Source organism: Mus caroli, chromosome 8 (assembly GCF_900094665.2).
Source record: "Mus caroli chromosome 8, CAROLI_EIJ_v1.1, whole genome shotgun sequence".
NCBI classification, from domain to species: domain Eukaryota; kingdom Metazoa; phylum Chordata; class Mammalia; order Rodentia; family Muridae; genus Mus; species Mus caroli.
In genome coordinates this window covers 28,363,805-28,383,173 of record NC_034577.1, presented here as the reverse complement: position 1 = coordinate 28,383,173, position 19,369 = coordinate 28,363,805, and the positions used below count along the sequence as shown (strand labels likewise).

The 19,369-nt window shown below is 44.2% G+C and overlaps 1 protein-coding gene and 1 pseudogene across 1 annotated transcript; both read right to left on the bottom strand.

Moving 5' to 3' along the window:
* Positions 1-1,493: 1,493 nt before the first annotated feature.
* Positions 1,494-17,036, bottom strand: Saraf (store-operated calcium entry associated regulatory factor). Its single transcript, XM_021170799.2, has 6 exons — positions 16,776-17,036; positions 10,346-10,524; positions 6,781-7,180; positions 4,449-4,587; positions 3,692-3,846; positions 1,494-2,230 (listed from the first exon to the last, which is right to left on the bottom strand). The coding sequence occupies exons 1-6, from the start codon at positions 16,879-16,881 to the stop codon at positions 2,205-2,207; spliced, it is 1,005 nt and encodes a 334-aa protein (XP_021026458.1). The 5' UTR covers positions 16,882-17,036; the 3' UTR covers positions 1,494-2,204.
* Positions 17,037-18,649: 1,613 nt separating this feature from the next.
* On the bottom strand, positions 18,650-18,968 carry LOC110300651 (annotated as a pseudogene).
* Positions 18,969-19,369: the final 401 nt, after the last annotated feature.

The following is a 19,369-nucleotide window of genomic DNA, read 5'->3' as shown; positions in this document are numbered from 1 at the left end:
AGGCCGTCAGCCTGAGATGAGAACATAAGCAGGCCCATACTCTCTTCGAAGGTTCCAGGAAAGGATCTGCCCCAGGCCTGTGTCCAGGCTCCTGGTAGCTTGCTAACCTATGTCATACATTGGTTTGTGACAACATAATTTCAATCTTCGCATGATGTTCTGAGTGTGCATTGAGTCTCCTTTCTCCCATGTTGTGACAGGAGTTGTAATGGTTGATTGCCAACTTGACGGGAATGAAAACTCTGGATTAGTAAAGCCAGCCTTGGTGGTGAATACACACGCACTAACACCATCACCACCAAAAGAAGAGTACTGGGTATCCTGTGACACTACAACAGTTATAGCCATCACTAGGCCACAGGAAACTTTCATCTCCATGGTAACCTGATAGGAGCAGAGTGTGCTCTGACTCTCCCAAGGTGGGTGGCTTATGTGATAAATCCATTCTAAAATGTTGTTCTCCTGAGTATGGTGACTCCTGGTGTGCAGTCCTCTCCCCCCATGGGTCACATACTGGACTGCACCCTTTGGTGCCTCCTGGAATGTGGGTCCAGATGGGAGGCAGAGAGGCGGGGAAGAGCTCCTGGGGAGACTCAGCAGTCCCTTGCAGGTACACCTCTGTGATTACATGCCCTGCAGGCAAAGCAGCATGGTCTTCTCAGAGGTGGAGCTGTGGCTACTGGCAAGGAAGACACAGAACTTAGGGCTTTACCCTTGCCTTGACTGAGACCTTTATCTCCATTTCTATTCCTTGGAACTGCAACTTCTCCAGCCTGTGGTCTTCAACTAAAAATAAAAAACAGTCCTTGGTGGGTTGGGACACTTGAAGACTTAGTTTTAAAAACTGTCTTTTTTTTTTTTTTTTTAAGCAGAGGCCCTCATCCACCCTGAAGTTTTTTTTTTGTTGTTGTTTTGTTTTTTAGTTATTCTGTGTGTGCATGTGTGAGGGAGGGAGGGAGGGAGGGAGGGAGGGAGGGAGGGAGGGAAGGAGGGAGGAAGGGTTGGTTGGGTAGTTGGTACCCTCACAGGTCGGATTTCCTAGAGCCGGAGTCAGAAGCTGCCCAACCCAGTTACTGGGAAGCAAACTCTTAGCGATTCTCTAGCCCCCTAAGTTTCTGTTTTGTTAGAGGCGGGGTCTCTCACTGTATAACCTTGGCTGGCTTCCAACTCAGAGGTTTCCTTCTGCCTTTTAAAGGTATGCACTGCTACTCTTAGCCTGTTTTGTCATTTTTCAATTTAAAGTGTGTGTGTGTGTGTGTGCATATGAGTGCAGGCTCCCTTGGAGACCAGCGACAACCATGTCCCCTAGAACCAGCGTCTAGGCCAGTGTGAGCTGCCTGATAAGGGTGCCAGGAACCAATCCCAGGTCACCTATGGAGCAGTACAAGCTCTTAACCAGTGCGCCATCCATCCCTTGAGCCCCAGAAGTGGGTGCCTGTGTGAGATGAGGAAACCACACACGAAACATGCTTCAGCAGTACAAAGAACAAGAATACTTCCCGTTTTTTTAATTTATTGTCATATTAATGTAAGGCTAAAACAAAATGTCACAACATCTGACAGTTTAAGACTCCACAAAGAACTCCATGCTTTTGCATCTGAATGTTACCGCCTGAAAACTGAACTCTAGCAGTTCCAAGCCTTCTGTGCGCACAGTCATCTTCTTTCTACCCTTCCTGTGAAAGGTCAGAATCACTCTCCAGATGCTGACCACCACAGGAGGGGTCCAAGCTCTACAGATCAAGTGATTGCAACCCACAAATCAGCATAATTAGTAGTCAGCACTGGGCTTCAATGCTTGAAGAACAGCAAACACCAAATGTTTTAATATCCAATAGAGGATTGTTGCTTCTACGAGGGAATGACTCATGGTCCAAAGCCACCTCAGCTCAAGCGGTCTGTGCTCAGTCTCAGGAGGAGGGTGCTCCATTCTTAATGCACCCTCTGGTATGAAAGGCTTGAGAAACAAGCACAACAATGTCAGCATTCCACAGTAGCCATCGCTTTGAACGCATGTTACATTATCATACAAAACATAGCATTCTGTCACATATCAACTCTTGGCCACAAACAACGGGACAGGAAAAGCTACACAAGGACCAAACAACACACAACTTTTGGTTATTCCCATTATCCAGGTGTTAAAGAGATGGTGATGACAAATTAGAAACTTTGCATCCAGTGTTTGCCTTCAACTTCCTATTTTACCGTCTTCTGGTGCCACCATATCCTAGGATAAGAAAAACAAAGTCTGCATTAGCTTTTGTTCATAATTTTTCAGAAGTTGTATGTGTTTCTTGTCAACACAAAAGAAAGTAAGCTATGAGGGAAGGCTACCACGCAGCACGACATGGAACACGACAGTGTGAGACCCAACAAGGCAGATCCTCAGTCATCAAGTCCACAATTGCTCTCAGGAAGGCAAAGAGGTGCTCCCTTGTAAGCTAGCTAACAAGCAAGCCATATGCCACTATGCAAATAATAACCACGAATATGCAAAGTCTAAGCCAAAAAATGCAGAAAGGGCAGTGGGCCACACACCATGTCCTGCTCACTCACAACTCAAACTCACCGATAAAGGGACGAAATGGGGCCGTGGACTTTTAATGGTTTAATGTGTTATTTGAATACCACCCACCCATCACCCCACATACTCCATAACAAACAGGCTGTCAATAGTTTAGAACATCGCTGAGCTAATCTGTCAGTGCAGAGGGTATGTACCTGTTGCTGAAATACAGCTGCCTGTCTGTATCTGTGAGTTCCACATCCATAGACTCAACCAACTAATGTTTGAATACATTTTTAAAAGATGCACCTGTAATGTACACATACCTGTTTTCCTTGTCATCCCCTAAACATTGGTGTAACGACTACAAACATACTGTGTGCACTGTCTGAGGACCATAGGTTATTCAGAGATGATGTAGAACACCTGGGAGAGCACGCTGTGCTAGTGATAGGCAGATACAATGCCATCTTTCTGTAAGGGGCTTGGGTATGTGTGGGAATCCTGGAAGCAATACCACCCCCATTTAGAGGGATGGCTGCACCTGACAGTGTAACTGCTGGGCCCTCGGGGTGACTAGGTTCAAGTTTAGTAGGTAAAGAGTGATTATCTCACGTCTCTCCAAACCAGCACTAAGAGCTCTACTTTTATACTTTTAAGCAATTTCTATGAATTTCATGAATTATGAATTGCTCCGTGCCTTCCTTCTGAAGAAAGACAAACTGGGAAGATATGCAAATACCTTGTTTCCCACCACCACTAACAGTGGATGGGTTTTGTTTTATATATTTTATCTTTGATTTCTAGCCCTCTTCACTCTTTTGAGTACATATTATAATCATACTGCTGACATTTTTTAAAGTGGAACTCAATCTATTTTTGTAATTCTCTTGAATTTTAAAGGCCAGACTTCTACAAACCTTGAAGGCCCTCACTTAGAGCTTAATGGATCCAGAGTTAGCCATTTGTAGACACTAACATCCAGGAAGACTTGATTTCAAAGCTGTTTTTAGGAAATATTTAAGGAGTGAAGAAGAATGACTGAATTCGGTCTCAGTCTCAGATAGTCATGCTACTGACATTTTCATGGGCACACGGGATAAAATCGTGACTTCTCACACACAGGCGTCCTTGGTGCTGACTGTGTGCCTCCAGCTACACAGCAGGAGCATCTAGACTTACCTGACGCCGGTCTGGTTCTCGAGTCTGTATTAGAGGATGCACAATAGCTCCCTGCGCCTCCACCCAGTGGTGAGTAGGCCCGACTGTTCCAGGCCCCAGAGTAGGAAGGAGGGTAGGCTGGATGGTACCACGAGTCTGAGAAAGGGGTCGCCGCTCTGAAAGACACAAAAGGCAGCTGGTCTTTCTTTCTCACCACAATCTACAACTACTTCCTGGTTTCCAAGTCATCAGAAAACAGCATCTTTATCAAGTATTTTTCCTGCATGTTCTAATAGGTGAGGGTTACCGTGACACAGATTTAGTGTCTACTTCTGCCAGCTACAGCAGCTGCTGTGGGAACAGAAAGCGGCAGGAAGTACTCCTTCTGAACATCCCACCCAAAGCCTGAGCTCAGAGCACCAGAAAGGTACCACACTCAAACCCAGTCCAGGCTCTTCTCCAGGCCTCCCTCCATCACCCTGCCCAGCACACTGCCAACTGCCCCTTCCCCAACCGCTGCGGCCTCCTCTGCCTTCCTACTTGCTATCACTTAAGACAGCATAGGAAAGAAGACAGTGAGGGAAAATAATAGTCATAATACTAATCAAAGCAAACCAAAGCCCTGTTCCTTCCCCTCTATGCAAAAAAAAAAAAAAAAAAATCATATTTAATGGGTGAGATCACCATCACTTGGTTCCCTTGCAAAGCTAGATTCAAACTCAGCAAAGCAGAGGCATCCAGTTAAGCTAAGGGCAAATGAGACTAGCACAAAACTTACCTGTTGCTGCCAAACAAATACCCGAGCAGTCCTCCAGCTCCCAGGCCAGACCAGAACCCCGGCCCTGAACTGCCATAGCCTTGGCCTCCAAAAGCACTCCCGAAGCCAGAGCTTGCACCATAGCCAGTATTCTGTGGTCCTTAAAATAGAAAGCACATCATTAGATGAAGCTTTGTACACACATGATGTTTCGTTATTTCATCTATTTCACTATTTCATCTACAGTACTATTTACTAATGTTCAGCCTTTAACACATGAACAAGCTGAATCTAAAAGGGGTGTTTATAAAATATTGGCTTATGTCCCAAGAACACAATTCCCACAGGCAGAAGGAGGGAGGGAGGGAGGGAGGGAGGGAGGGAGGGCAGGCTTTTTAGGACTTGCAAGGACAGTCTTCCTATGGGATTATCTCCCTTACTCAGGATCAGCTTCTAGAAGATGTAACGGCCCTTTCAGAGTCCTCCTTCCTAAGCTGTGAAGCTCTGTAAGAACTCCACGTGAGAACTGTACCCGAGTCTCTGATGGAAAAAGGCAGCCTGACATTTATCAATTATGGTGTCAAGACTACAAACATCATCTTCCACTCAGAGGACACAGTAAACACCTATCTACGAAACAACAAGCTTGTTTGATGTTCCCTCCATGTAACCACCCCTCACATCAATAAGTCATTTTAGCCCCTCAGACAGCTGTGACAACGCCTAATAGATAACCCCCTGTATGTTATCTGAGATAAACAGTACTCAGCCTTCCTATACTTTAATCCTGTCCATTCAGGGGCCATGCATGCTCAGTACCCACAGAAGTCAGAAGAGGGCTGGATACTCCTGAGACTAGGTTGTTTTCATTGTGAGCTGCCACGTGAGTGTCAGAAATTGAACCTAGGTCCTCTGTGAGAGCAGGAAGTGCTCTTAACCACTGAGCCAACTCTCCAAGGCCCTGGGTATCCTCTTACTATAAAATGGCTCTTTGAACCCTCTGCCCAATTTTATTTACTTGAGGGTATACACAGCAGCACAGCATGTGAGTACAGAGGTCAGATGACAACTTGTGAATGTCAGTTCTCTCCTTCTACTGCCTGGTCCTGAAGATCAAATTCAGGTCACCAGGCTTGCAGGCAAGCTCCTCAGTCACTGAGCCATTTAGCTGGCCCTCTCGGCCCTGTTTAAAGAGTTTGTCTTTTCTCAGATAGATGGATGTCTTTATATAGTCCAGACATGAGTCTTCTGTCAGCAGTGTGTTTTGTAAATCTTGTCTTTTTGTTTGTGAGCCTTGTTCCATCTCTCCAGTCCATACTTTACAAAGTCTTTACCCAAACCTGTGGCCTGGCCTCTTCATTTCTTAGGACTCTTTTCTGGTAAACAGATATTCTTAAACTAAGTAAAGTCTAGTTTACCTGTCTTTCCTTTGACAGCTAGTACTTTTTTGCTACTAAAGAAATCTTTATCTAACTAGGTATAGTGGCACACGCCTTTAATTCCAGGACTTGGGAGGCAGCAGTAGACAGACTTTTGTGAGATTGCCAGCCTGGTCTACAGATACAGCCTAGTCAAGTTCCAAGACAGCTAGGGCTACAGAGTGAAACCCTGTCTCAAACACAAACATACACACATACACACACACACACACACACGAAAACTTTACCCATATTCCTCTATTTTATTCAAGTAAGTTCTTTTCCTTTTTATAGGAAGTTCTATAAACATTTAATGAATTTATTTTGTGTATAGTATGAAGTAGAAGTCAAAATAATGCCTGTTAACAAATCTTTGCAGCTAAAATAATGACCTACAATTTACCAGGCATCCTTAGTAACAGTGACCATAACACACTCTGAGAACCAGTGACCTGTGCTCAGCAGAGTGCAATCTCCACATAAAACCCAAATAAAGATGGAAGGACTTGGTTATCCCCTGACGATCTCCACATCAGCACCACGCACATCCACCACCCCCACACACACACATATAATGCACATACGTAATAATCTTTATTCTTAAATTTTTCTTTAGAAAAGGAAGGGCTGGAGAGTCAGCTCAGTGACTGAGAGCACCCTGCTCTCGCAGAGGACCCATGTGTGCCTTCTAGGACCCACATGAGACGGCTAAAGAAAACCACCTGGAACTCCAGTCCCGGGGGTCTGATACTGACTTCTGCCCTCCATGGGCACCCACACACAGATGGAGACACATTTTTTTTTTATCCTTTTTTGGAAAAAAGAACAGATTTTTTTAAATTCAGTAGGTCAGCAATGTTAACCTCCTCTTCAAACCAGGCACATGACTGGCCAGCTCCCACACACCCATGGACCCGCTGAGCAGGGAAACATACCTGTGAACTCCGACTTAAAGCCCGGAGGAGGCGCCGCTGCAGCGCTGGCAAACCTCTGAGAGTGCTCGGAGTATGGTGGGTGCTCAGAATAAGGCGGAGGCGACCCCTGGCCATCGCTGAGGAACAGCTTGTAAACCGCAAAGGCGAGAACAAACAGTACTGCAATGGTAATGAAGCCACAGGAATCCGAGGAGTACAGCTTGTGATAATAATCAGAGAAGCCCTGGTGCCTTCCAGACTCCTTCAGTTTCTTCAGGCCCAGCTCTGTGTAATCTAAGTTGTACTCCAAGCCGCAGGAACCCCTGAGGACATACTGGTCTTCAGAGGACTCGTAGCCTTCACAGCTCACCACAGTTTTGCCAAATTTGTATGCAATATCCAAGTCGGTCTTACATTCCCACTGTGAAAGAGAGAGCGTCAACGTCACAGACTAGGTCTACTGCGTGCTTCTTAGGCTGCTGGCGAGCGGGTACACGAGCACTCACTCTGTCGCTTTTCCTTATTCCCCAGATGGCACATTGCACATCCTTCTGTACATGTTGCGGGGGGGGGGGGGGGGTAGGGGGAGTTGTTTTTGTTTTGTTTTGTTTTGTTTTTTGAGTCAGGGTTTCTCTGTGTAGCCCTGGCTGTCCTGGACTTACTTTGTAGACAAGGCTGGCCTTGAACTCTGTGCCAACACAGCAAGCAGATGTAGTAATCTGAGTAGGTTTGGCCCCTATAGCCTCATGAATTTGAATGCCTGGCCCATAGCGAGTGGCACTAGGAGGAGGTGTGGCCTTGTTAGAGGAAGTGTGTCACTGTGGGGGTGGACTTTTAGGTCTCCTATGCTCAAGCTATGCCCAGCATGGCACACAGTCTCTGCTGCCTACAGATAAAGATGTAGAGCTCTCAGCTCCTCCCGCACCAAGTCTGCCTATATCCTGCCGTGCTTCCCACCATAATACTGACTAAACCACTGAAACTGTAAGCCAGCCCCAAATTAGATGTTTCCTTTATAAGAGTTGCCTTGGTCATGGTGTCTCTTCACAGCAGCTAAGATAACACATGTCAGTTATTCCACAATTTATAAAACAAAGGCAAATCTTCAAACTATCACCTGATTGCCACTGTTGTCATGGGTACGTCCTGTACAGCTAGATGGTTTAGATGTTAATCATTAAAGAATCAGTATCAGGGAAGAGCCCCTAACTGGTTATCTAATACCACGTGGTCAGTTCTAAGAATACACATGCTTGCAAATGTGAAGGGACTCAGCACATTGTATTTAAATATTAATTATGTATATTATATATTATTGTATATATACAGTAATAATAATTAAAGGGGAAAAGGCCGTGAATTCAAGGGGAGCGTGTGAGAGGACTTAGAGAAAGGAACAGGAAATGATGTGAACACAGTGAAATGACTGCTAAACAAGCATCAGAGAAGTAAGAGCAATGATTTCTGCAAAACAAAACTTCCCAGGCACATTTCCTAAAGGCCACGGACTGACTTCACAGGGGCTAATTCCACATAATCTTCTTTAGCTTTTTTAAAACAATATTTGTAAAACTCCAAAAAGAGTCCATGATGCTCACGTTTTACGGAGGGGGTGTGGGGAGAAGAGACCTAGAGAAAGCAGGGTTTCAGCCAGAGATGACTGCCCAAAGGCTCAAGTCCAAGGCCTGCTGAGGCTGCACACCATGTTTCAGGCCAGCCAGGGAACACATCTCTCATCAAAACAAACAAAACTCAGACTGGAGTGTATCGCAGGCAGGGGCTGAGCATGTACAACATCCAGGGTTTGAAATACAGCACCATGAAAAGCTAAGTAAACAAGCAAGGCAGGTTTAGGTTCTTTCATTTTTGCTGAACAGATAAGATGCTTTCCTCACAATGTTTAGAGGTACAAGCCAGGCCAGTGTAACCGGTTCTGCTGCCTTTTGGTTGGGTTTTGTTCAAATTATGTTTCTCTTTCAAGTTCAGGTGCACTGTTTTACTGTTTATAATAACTAGCTAGGCTGAGGTGTAATTCGACAATCCCCAAACAAACCTCAGCCCTGTGCACAGCTGCCACTTCTCCTTCCTGGCCCCCACCCTGTCTGCTTTACCTCCCCCTACTTAGCCATTTCCTGTGAGGAGACTCGGAGGAGTCTGTAACTGCTGTCTTCCTTGAGCAGAGCATTTTCAAAGCCCATCCGTGTTACAGTATCAAGCAGCACCTTGTCCTTCCTAATGACTGAAACAACACTCTGCCTTAGGAATGGACTACACTGTATGACTCATTCCCAAAGGACATTCCAGGACATTCCAGCTGTCTCTAGGTTTCAGCTATTTGAATACTCCTGCAAATATCTTTATAGATTTGGGGAAGAAATGTGTCTTTAGTTCTCTTGAATACATAGGAGTATATGTATGTATAAGGAGAGGCATGATTAGGGCATCTTTCTTTTTGTTTTCTCTCTCTCTCTCTCTCTCTGGTTTTGGGGACTTTTAAGACAGGATCTCACTATGTACCTCTGGCTGTACTGGAACTCACAATGTAGACCAGGCTGGCCTCCAACTCAAGAAATCCGCCTGCCTCTGCCTCCTGAGCACTGGGATTAAAGGGGTGTGCCACCTTTCTTGATGATTTCTTTCAAGCACAAATGTTTTTTATTTACATAATATGCAATTTTTCTTTTTATTGCTGTATGCCTTTAATCCCAAGACTTGGGAAGAAGCTGCAAGGAAATCACTATGAGTTTGAGGTCAGCCTGGTCCACACAGCCAGTTCCAGGCCTACAGAGTGAGACCCTGTCTTAACCTCCATCTTGGAGGGAAGCTTGTTAATACACAGGCTTAAGTTCCAACTACAGGAGACACATTCCATCCTGCAGAAAAGCTCGCTAAGCTCTGAAAGTAAACAACCAGGCCTCAGCTTGTGACATGCATGCACACAGTAAGGACCACTGAAAGATTCTCTCTCTCTTTTTTTCTTTTTTTTGGTTTTTCGAGACAGGGTTTCTCTGTGTAGCCTTGGCTGTCCTGGAACTTACTTTGTAGACCAGGCTGGCCTTGAACTCAGAAATCCGCCTGCCTCTGCCTCCCAAGTGCTGGTATTAAAGGCGTGCACTACCACACCCGCCGAGAGATACTTTCAAACTAGCTGAGCTGCCTAGAAGAACCCTCTGCCACCTGTCCAGCTGTAGGTTATATGGTGAGCTCCAGCTTTCCAGCTACCGTGAAACTCACTGGTTCACCAACTTGGGTGTTGGTGGTTATATATTAAAGAAACTAGTGAAAGCAAATATATATATATATATATATATATATATATATACATATATATATACACACACACACACATATATATGCTTTGTGTAGAACCACCAAAATGGCTATGAATACTACCATGTAGTAGTTTTATATTAAGCTTTTCTTCTGTTTTAGCAATAATTATGTAGAACCTGTGATGAAGAAGCAACTGGTTGGTTGGTACTTTGGTGTGTCATCTTGCACAAGTCAGTGTTTGCTCATGTCTCCCCAGGAAGAGCGCCCCACACCATCGCTCCATGGGAACTGCTGCTGAGGTGGTGGCTATTACCTGCACGTCGTAGCCATCCCAGCCTTTGTTCTGGCACTGTATCACCCTGGGGGTATAGGCATCACAACCGGCGGTGCCTCCAACACACTTCAACTGTGGGATAGGGTCCAGCCTCCGGGAGGTGGTGTAGCGGTCGGAGTAGAGGGTAAGAGCTTTCACATCCCGCAAGAGTATTCTGTCTGAAAGAAGAACACACAGCAAAGTGAGTGCCTGTGAGGCAAGTGTCAACACCCCAAAGGCAGGAGAGCCCGCCTCATTACCTCAAACTAAAACAGAAAGGCATCCTAAGGAGCAGGTTCAAAGTCAAGTGTCTCTCTTGGCTTTGGAGAGAGAGGACTCAGAGCCCCTCAATGGCTCCCAGGCCCTTCACACAAAATTCATGACCACACTGAGAACCTCATCACTGTAAGCTAGATGCCTCTTCATCACAAGTTCTACATAATTTTTCCTAAGACAGAATAAAAGTTTAATATAAAACTACTACATAGTAGTATTCATAGACATTTTGATGGTTCTACACAAAGCATATATGTGTGTGAGTGTGTGTGTGTGTGAGTGTGTGTGTGTATATATATATATATATATATATATATATATATATATATCTTTACTTTCACTAGTTTCTTTAATATATTACAGAGTGAGGATCATGTTGCCCACAGTTCCATCCTAATGTCACCCTTTCCTTTTAAAAGCCAGTCTTACTTTCTCCAGCTCCCCATTTCTGTGATAACACAATAGACTGAAAAATACCCAGTCAGAGCACAACAAAATACACTGTTTAGATCCTTGTTAGATTACCTCATTAAACTCAAACATACAAGCTCTTTAACCTCTTTAGTGGTGTGTGTGCGGGGCTGCAGGTACCCATGCCATCGTCCACATGTGGGCTCAGAGGACAACTCCTGGGAGCTGGCTCTCTGGTTCAGCTCAAACTCATCAGGCTTGTGTGGCCAGAACCTCTACTCACTGGGCTATCTCAGTAGGCCTCGTCATTTCTTAATCATAGTCATGGTCAGTCCTTTCTGTTAGCAGACACAGCTCTCCATTCACACTTTGCTGATCAAACACACATCTAACAAATTTAAAATCGGCCTTGCAACCTAGAGTGCCTCAAGAGCCAACTCCATATTTACAGCCAAGAGAGGGCAGCTGGCTATAAGCTCCAGGGGGCCTGGGGCCTCTTCTGGCATCCACCAGCACATGCATGTACAGCCAAGTATACACAGAGACCTGCTTTGGGTCTATGAAAAGTTAAATATATACTATAAATTAGATACGACAAACTGTTCCATAATTGGCACACAATTGGAAAAGCTGAGCAATAAACTGACTCCAATACTTGGAAGTGTGGGTTAGCTATGAGGCACTTCAACAGGACAGGGGCGTGGGGTAGGAGGGGGATTACTGAACAAACTGTTCTGGGTAAGGGATTGCTTCCACAGGGCAGATCCTGCCACACAGCATGCACAGCAAACAGTTCCTCCCCAGCTGGATATCACCCCTGTACTTGGGAGACTGAGGCAAGAAAATCATGAGCTGGAGCTCAAGCTGGGCTAAATATCCAGAACTTGTCTCAAAAGCAAGGACTGAGCAGCTGAGAAATGGGGAGTGCTGACCGCCATGGAGGTCTCATCACAGAGCTCTTCTGGCGAACAGCTGGGTTCAGGGTTGGTTTTCAAAATGCAGCTTATTAGATAAACAAACAAACAAAACAACAAAAAGGGAGGAAGAGGAAGGTTCCAGATTGTTAACTGACTCCAGACATAAAGATGGAAGACTGACTGTACTAAACAACAGTGTATAAATCTACGCAGTGGTGGTCCTGTGTATGCAGATGAATGCCTCACTCTGGAACTCCCTTCTGCAGTCACCAGACCTGACGAAATGCAGTTAGAGAATTATTTCTACATTGCTCTCATCTTTTTTCTTAAAGACTTATTTATTATTATATCTAAGTACACTGTAGTTGTTTTCACCAGAAGAGGGCGTCAGATCTCATTACAGATGGTTGTGAGCCACCATGTGGTTGCTAAGATTTGAACTCAGGACATTTGGAAGAGCAGTCAGTGCTCTTACCCGCTGAGCCATGTCTCCAGCCCTCCTCTCATCTTTTTAAATCCAGTTTATTAAAGTATTAGCACAGTCTTATTCCAATACTTAGGAGGCAGAGCACGAGGATCAAGAGTTCAAGGCCTAGGTCTGCTACACACTGAGTTTAAGGCCAACATAGGCAACAGGAGACCTTGTTTCAAAAAAAAAACAAAAACAGGGTGGGGAGTTTTATTTAGATTTGTATTTGTATATGTGTTTGAGTTGTACCAGTAACATGTGGAGATCAGGGGATGATTTGTGGACACTGTACTCTCCTCTCACCACGTGGGTGCCAAGGATCAGAACTTAGGCTTGACTGCGAGCACCTTCACCCACTGAGCCACCTCGGTGGTCTACAGTTTTAATAAAAATTTTTGGTTGCAAAACTTGGCTCATCCTCTTTATATAATTAACAAAACTCTCAAAACATAAAGAAAATAAAGTGCACTCAGTATCAATGTTACGTTTTTTAACTTCTGAAATATTATTTGCTTTCACTTATAAATCATATTGCATTTAAAAACAAATACTGAATTAAATCATGAAAAATATAAAAACAAGAAACCATAATACTCATTGAATATCAAAAGTTTACTCACTGTTAACGTGGCAACCAATTACTGCCCTACCTTAAAAAATAGTTATTAAAGATTAAAAACTTAACACACACCCTGCTTTCCCAGCAGGAGATAAACTCATAAACAGCCTCACTGATAAGGGAAGGCTCCACTTCATCCTCTATACTGCTAGCTAAGGATGAATTAGACAGAGTTAGAACTGTTTTCACTTTCCCTTTCTAACCCTTAGGAGACAGATACAGACACGGAGTAATTAGCGGTCAAACTCTGGTTACAGTGCCAAGATCATTACACAAATTGTTCTCCAACCCGAGTGGGCAAAGGGTAGCTTCACAAGAAAGAGAAGGCCAATTTAACACACTGACTAACCATCATGGTAGAAACAGAATAAACTGATTGTGTGTCTCTTATGAAATCAAAAGAATTTACTATCACTCGAATGGTTAGCCTTGGCTACAAAGAAGTTTAAGGTTAGCCTTGGCTACAAAGAAGTTTAAGGTCAGCCTAGGCTACATAAGCCTATGTCTCAAAAAATTAAAAGGAAAGCAAAATAAAACAACCCATAGAGACCCTATCTCAACTAAAATTAAGAAAAGAAATAAATAAGATATAAACCATTGAGTTTAATTCTGAGTGCAATCAGCAGTAGCCCTGGTCAGACGCGTAAGGAAACTTCTGGAGTTCACACTGAAGACGCTTCACTAATGAATGCTTCTCTTCAACTTTACCAAAAACTGCATCTTCACTACCGAGTGTTAACAAGGCCAACTGCAGACAGACACAGTGCCTAACCTAGCGACAACAAGAAGGGAAGAAAGTATGTCTCTAATGAGTGGAGGTAAGGTAACCGACAGTGCAGCCAGAAGGAAATCCACCTGCAGCCTGTACGAACCAATTCCCTGTGAGACAAAGATCTAGAGCCCAGGCAGAATCACCTTGTCAGGGCTAGTGACATATGAAATAGTGTCTCCAAAAAAAAAAAAAAGGTCTGTCAGGTAGGGTAGGAGAGATGGCTGAGCAGGTAAGAGCACGTATTGCTCTTCCTGAGGACCTGAGTTCAAGTCCCAGCGCCCATATCAAGTGGCTTCCACCTGCCTGTAAACCCAGCTCTGGAGTATCTCACGCCTCTGACCTCTGTGGATATAATTAAAACAATTAAAATAAATCCTTTTTTAAAAATCTAAAATTTCTAAGAACTATATTAAAGTTTGTTATACTAAATCCAAATTACTACCTCATACATAAAAAACTAAAACAATGAAAATGATCTATGACTTTAAAAGAAACACTCTTAATACTCTAAGAGTAATAATGAAATGAATTTATCACAGGACGATTTAATAATGCAAAACCCACTGAACTAAACTGGCCTCACCAACTTAACATGACTTTGGCCAAGGCAATAAATTTGTCTGTTCATAAGTTTCATCACTTATAAAATTAAGATTGTGGTCTTTGAATTTATTGTTAACCTTAAATACAATTCATTAAAATTGACTGCTAGAAAATTTTAAGAACTATATACACAGGAGTATAATTATCATAACCCCAAAGCACCATTCTCTAGAGAGCTTCCAAGCTTAAGAACAAATTACAGCAGCAACTTGTTACACCAGACAAAGCGCACAAAGAAGCCCTGAACTCCAGACTCCTAATTCAAAAATCTTTTCTCAGGTGTCAGGTTTAAGATAATGAAAGGCCCCTAACCCAATTCTCCCTACACTTGGCAGCATTTCAGGAAACTGGTTAACACTTTAGTCACTCTAGCCAAGCCCATCCTTATCTGCCCATCCTTATCTGCCCCTAAAAAAAAAAAAAAAAAAAGCAAAAGCACGGGGTTTGTCTGTGCAGCCCTGGCTGTCTTTGGACTTGCTGTCTAGATCCAGTTGGCCTTCCCTTCAGAGATCCCACGACCTCTACATCCCCAGGGCTGGGATTGAAGGTATGCCCCTCACTGCCACCCCCAACCCTCTGCCCCTTCACACCCAATCAGAATACCCAACTTCAAAACCTGAGAGATAATCCAACTCTATTGGCTCCTCCCCACCTAAGGAGGTCACTGCTCTGGGAACCTACTATAAAAATCACCTTTCACTGGCCTGTTTCCCTCCCACCTACATTTCAGCCTGTTTTCCAAATGACAGCCCACATGAACTCTCATATTTTTAAATCATATCATTTACACCTCCCACCCTTTAGGTTTCTGAAAAACATCACTTTAATGGTGTCTTCTTTCCTAATCAGTGGAAATTTTTTAAGTTCCTTTCTGCCTTCAAACCAGTGTCCATAACTGATTTCACTACATGACACTCTCAGCATCCAAACACAGAGAGCTTGGGCAGGCAGCCTTCATCAGGCTTCAAACCTTTAATGCAGATCCTCATGCAATGGTGGCTCCATCTTCACTGCTATTTCATAACTGTAATTTTGCTACTGTTATGAGTAGTAATCTAAGTATCTGTTTTCCAATGGTGACCCCTTGTGAAAGGGTCATTTGACCTTCCCCAAGGGATTTCAACCCACAGGTTGAGAACCACTGGCTTAAAGGCATATTCAAGAAAAAAAATGAAAATATTTAAGTAATCTTTGAATGGTGCTTTTTTTTCTCTCCCAGATGTATTACTAAGTGTTTACACAAAGGAAACAAAAAATAAATTAAGGAGTTGCTTGACTACACCTTAATAATTGATACTCCAATCAGGTACCATCATACAACAGTTCCTAAACGTCTTAAAATGAGGTAGAAACCAATTGAGTTAACGATGCAAAATATTTTGGTGCTTTTCGTTCCAGAACAATAATTTTACAGCAAAAGTAGAGTAAGAACCACCAGGAAGTGGTTCACCATTAATTTAAATGTGGTTGTGTTTCTCCTTATAATTCCCCCGAGTCTACATCTCCAAAGTTCCCCAGGTTTTCAATGAATTGTAATCAGGTCTCTCGGTTTTTCACACAACCTTCTAAGATTACTTAGGCAAAGTGTACAGGCAATTTATTCCAAACAGCGTGGCAAGGCATTCTTATCAAGTTAAAGTGGGACGTGCAGAGCAACTGCACTGACCCACTTTCAGCACGCACGAACAAATTATCTTTCAAAAATAAACCTGTTGATTAAATTCAAAACCCAGGCATACACTGCCATATTTTCCATGCCTGACAGCGTTACACTCCAAGCCAAAAAAATGTCATTTTAATTTTCGGAGAGTTTATTTCTACATTTTTAATAACGGGGGGGGGGGCGCGAGCGAGAGCGCTCCCCATCTAACCAATTGTCATGTATTTTCACATAAAAGTTAAGAAAATGTATTTTAGATTTCTCATGCATGGTGAAAAGTATGAAGAAAGCTGGTATAAACAACGCAGTTTGCAGAACAACGCAGAATAAACAGCAGGAATCCAGGTTTGCCCTCCTGGCCCCTACTCCGGACTCAGACCACTGGATGCATGGTAACGACGAGCCATAGCAACAGGCAGCCATGACAACAGTGGACGATGATGACATCGAACAGCCATGATAACAAGACAAGATGCGCAGGTAGAGAGTCAAACTTATCATCAGGACTCAAGGATGCGGCCTACAGAACAAGAAAAGCGGACCATCTGGGAGTCCGGGGACCTGGAGAACTTTTCAGAACGGATTCGTGCACCCCGCCCACTCCTAGAGGCAAAGCAAAGAAGCCAGGAGAAGACAGACAGGAGGAAAGAGGTCCAAAGGGGGTGGTGATGAAGGGGCCGGGCACCCGCAGGGCGGCACTCACCGGGGTCGTTCCAGCCCAGCGCAGGGCCGGCTACCAGCAGGAGTGACAGCAGGAGCAACAGCGGGCAGCGCACGGCTCTCGGGCGGCCGACAGCGGCCACAGCCATGGCGCTGGGTGAAGACGGCGCTCGGTGGCCCGAGACCCGCTGCGGAAGTCGGCCGGCCGTTGCGCAGCGACCACGGGAACCCACCACAAAAGGGACCACCTGACAGCAGCACGACGCGACGACACTTTGTCCTGCGCCAATCTGACGTCACTGCCGCTGCGGCACGTAGGCGTTCGTGATTGGTCGCGTTCGGCCCCGCCCCTAGCGTTGTACCGCCTTGTGGGCGAGACCAGACAGGGCGCTGTCGCGTGGGCGGAGTCTCGGGACAGACACCTTCAGACCTGTCAGTGCCCTGGTACCCTAGCGAGTGCCCGAATGTTCCGGAAGGTTCGTTCAGTGCAAATCTGCCAAAGTTTTAGAAGTTAGAAACTTTCTGAAAGGGAAATCGAGGAAATAATCTAATAATACTTAAATTCAAAATTCCAGTAACCTTTTTGTAGGGCGTTATTTTGCAGGTTGGGGACCTAACACCGCCCTGCTTAAGACTGATGTTCAGTTACTGTGTACTAAACGGGGATCAGGCAGAAAGGCACCAAGGGAATGACTTTGTGATTTCTGAGCATGGACCTTTCGCACAGTTCAACCACCCAGACAAAACGTTTCTCTGTGCTTTGAAGTCTGCTGCGAGTCTGAGTTTCTTGGATGCGGTCATTCAACAAGTACATGTTGAATACCTAATATAACATAAAATACAAAATAAGACAGCCACTGTTTTAGCCATGGAAAATAACAAGGTCCTTGTATTCGGGAAGCTTAAGATGACATAGCACAGGACAAAAAAATAAGAATAATTAGTAAGTTTGTTATCAAAAATAAAACAAAATAATACACACTGAGAGCAAATTCTGGAAGGGCCAGCCTAGGGGAATGACTTTGAAGCTTGAGATGTGAATAATAAGAAAAGAACTCATCTTATTAAAAAAAAAAAAAAAGTAGAGGTCTTGGCTGGAGAGTTGGCTCAGCAGTTAAGGGTACTGACTGCTCTTGCAGAGGTCCTGAGTTCAATTCCCAGCAACCACATGGTGACTCACAACCATCTGTAATGGGATATGATGCCCTCTTCTGGTGTGTCTGAAGACAGCTGTAGTGTACTCGTATGAATAAAATAAATTAATCTTAAAAAATAAAAGTAGAAATCTAACCTCATGGCCAGTGGCTTAGTGGTTAACATCCCACCCCACCTCCACTCACCCCTCACCTCATTCCATTCCCCCCTCTCCCCCACCCAGTACCCCAATACCCTGCTCTGGCTATGTTTTGAGAAGCAGTCAGTCATCCACACAGCCTTTTTAGGTTGAGATTCTAACACACTTGTCAGAACCTACCCGGCAGGTACTGTACTGGATAGTGTAGATACAATGGAGAACTTTAAAGTTGGAGGCATGAGATAGGCAAACAAGACCAGTGAAACTAAGTTTCTAAGAAACTAAGAACAGGAGATAGGACACGGAAGCTCTGGATGGAACCCAGCAATCTTAAAATTCCAAACAGATAATACAGGATTCTGTCCTTCACTGACTGAGTTGGAGGCGAGTGTTAAGTGTACAAGCAGGCAGGCCAAGTAGACAAGAGATAGCCACACTCAACATTCAAAGCTAATGTAAAATCCAGCTGGTTTTGATGCCATAGAAAGAGGCAGATAGACATAAAATTTAGACAAGACAAAGAGGAGCGAAGGGACAACCTATGAGATTATACTGCTGTTTTTCTTTTCTTTTTTCTAGGGGGTGAAAGGTCAAGATTTTATTGTCTTCATAACAAAATTGTCTTAGAACTTGATCACTTGGTCCTTTCTCTTCTTATCTCCTCCCAGTTCAAAATGCTCACTTCTCTTAATAGCCAGCATCCTCTCAGCATCCTCTTAGATCTGCAGTTGGACTCGACGCACTCCAGGCTCAGCACAATCTTCTTTGTAGTTGCCTTTTGGGGGAAAATAGGCTTAATCTGCCCGCTATAGCCACTCTGTTTCCTGTCTTTCCCTGGACATACAAAGAATCCTCGCCCTTCTCGTACTGTGTCGCCGTCTGGGGTTGGTGCTTCCCACATTTCTTGCAGAATGTCTGGCGAGTCTTAGGTACGTTCACCATGTTCGCAGGAGTGCTATCAGCTCAGAAAACTATACTGCTGTTTCTATCTTGAGTAGAAGATCCTAGAAATACTTTTAAAAGTGATCCCTGGTAAAGAAAGCAAGCAAGGGGAGCAGTGAGGTGGTGCTACAGATAAAGACCCTTTTGCCACAAAGTCTTCATTTTGATCCTTGACACCCATACGTACTGGTTAGTGGTGGTGGTTTGCAGGGGATGGGAGGGGTGTTTTGTTTGTCAACTTGACGTAAAAGCTAAAATCATATGGGAAGAGGGAATCTCACCAGATTGGTCAGTAGACGAGTCTGTAGGAACGTTTTCTTAATTAATAACTGATGGGAGGTCCCAGCTCACTCGGGGTCATGTCAGAACAGAGGCAGATGGTTCTGGGTTGTGTAAGAAAG

What these genes read in the sequence shown, in the direction of transcription:
- Saraf (XM_021170799.2), bottom strand. Translation starts at nt 16,881, where the DNA reads ATGGCTGTGGCCGCTGTCGGCCGCCCGAGAGCCGTGCGCTGCCCGCTG. An exon ending in GGGATGGCTACGACGTGCAG is followed by an intron (nt 7,181 to 10,345) that starts GTAATAGCCACC and finishes TCTCTTTCACAG; the next exon opens with TGGGAATGTAAGACCGACTT. An exon ending in TATTTGTTTGGCAGCAACAG is followed by an intron (nt 3,847 to 4,448) that starts GTAAGTTTTGTG and finishes TGTGTCTTTCAG; the next exon opens with AGCGGCGACCCCTTTCTCAG.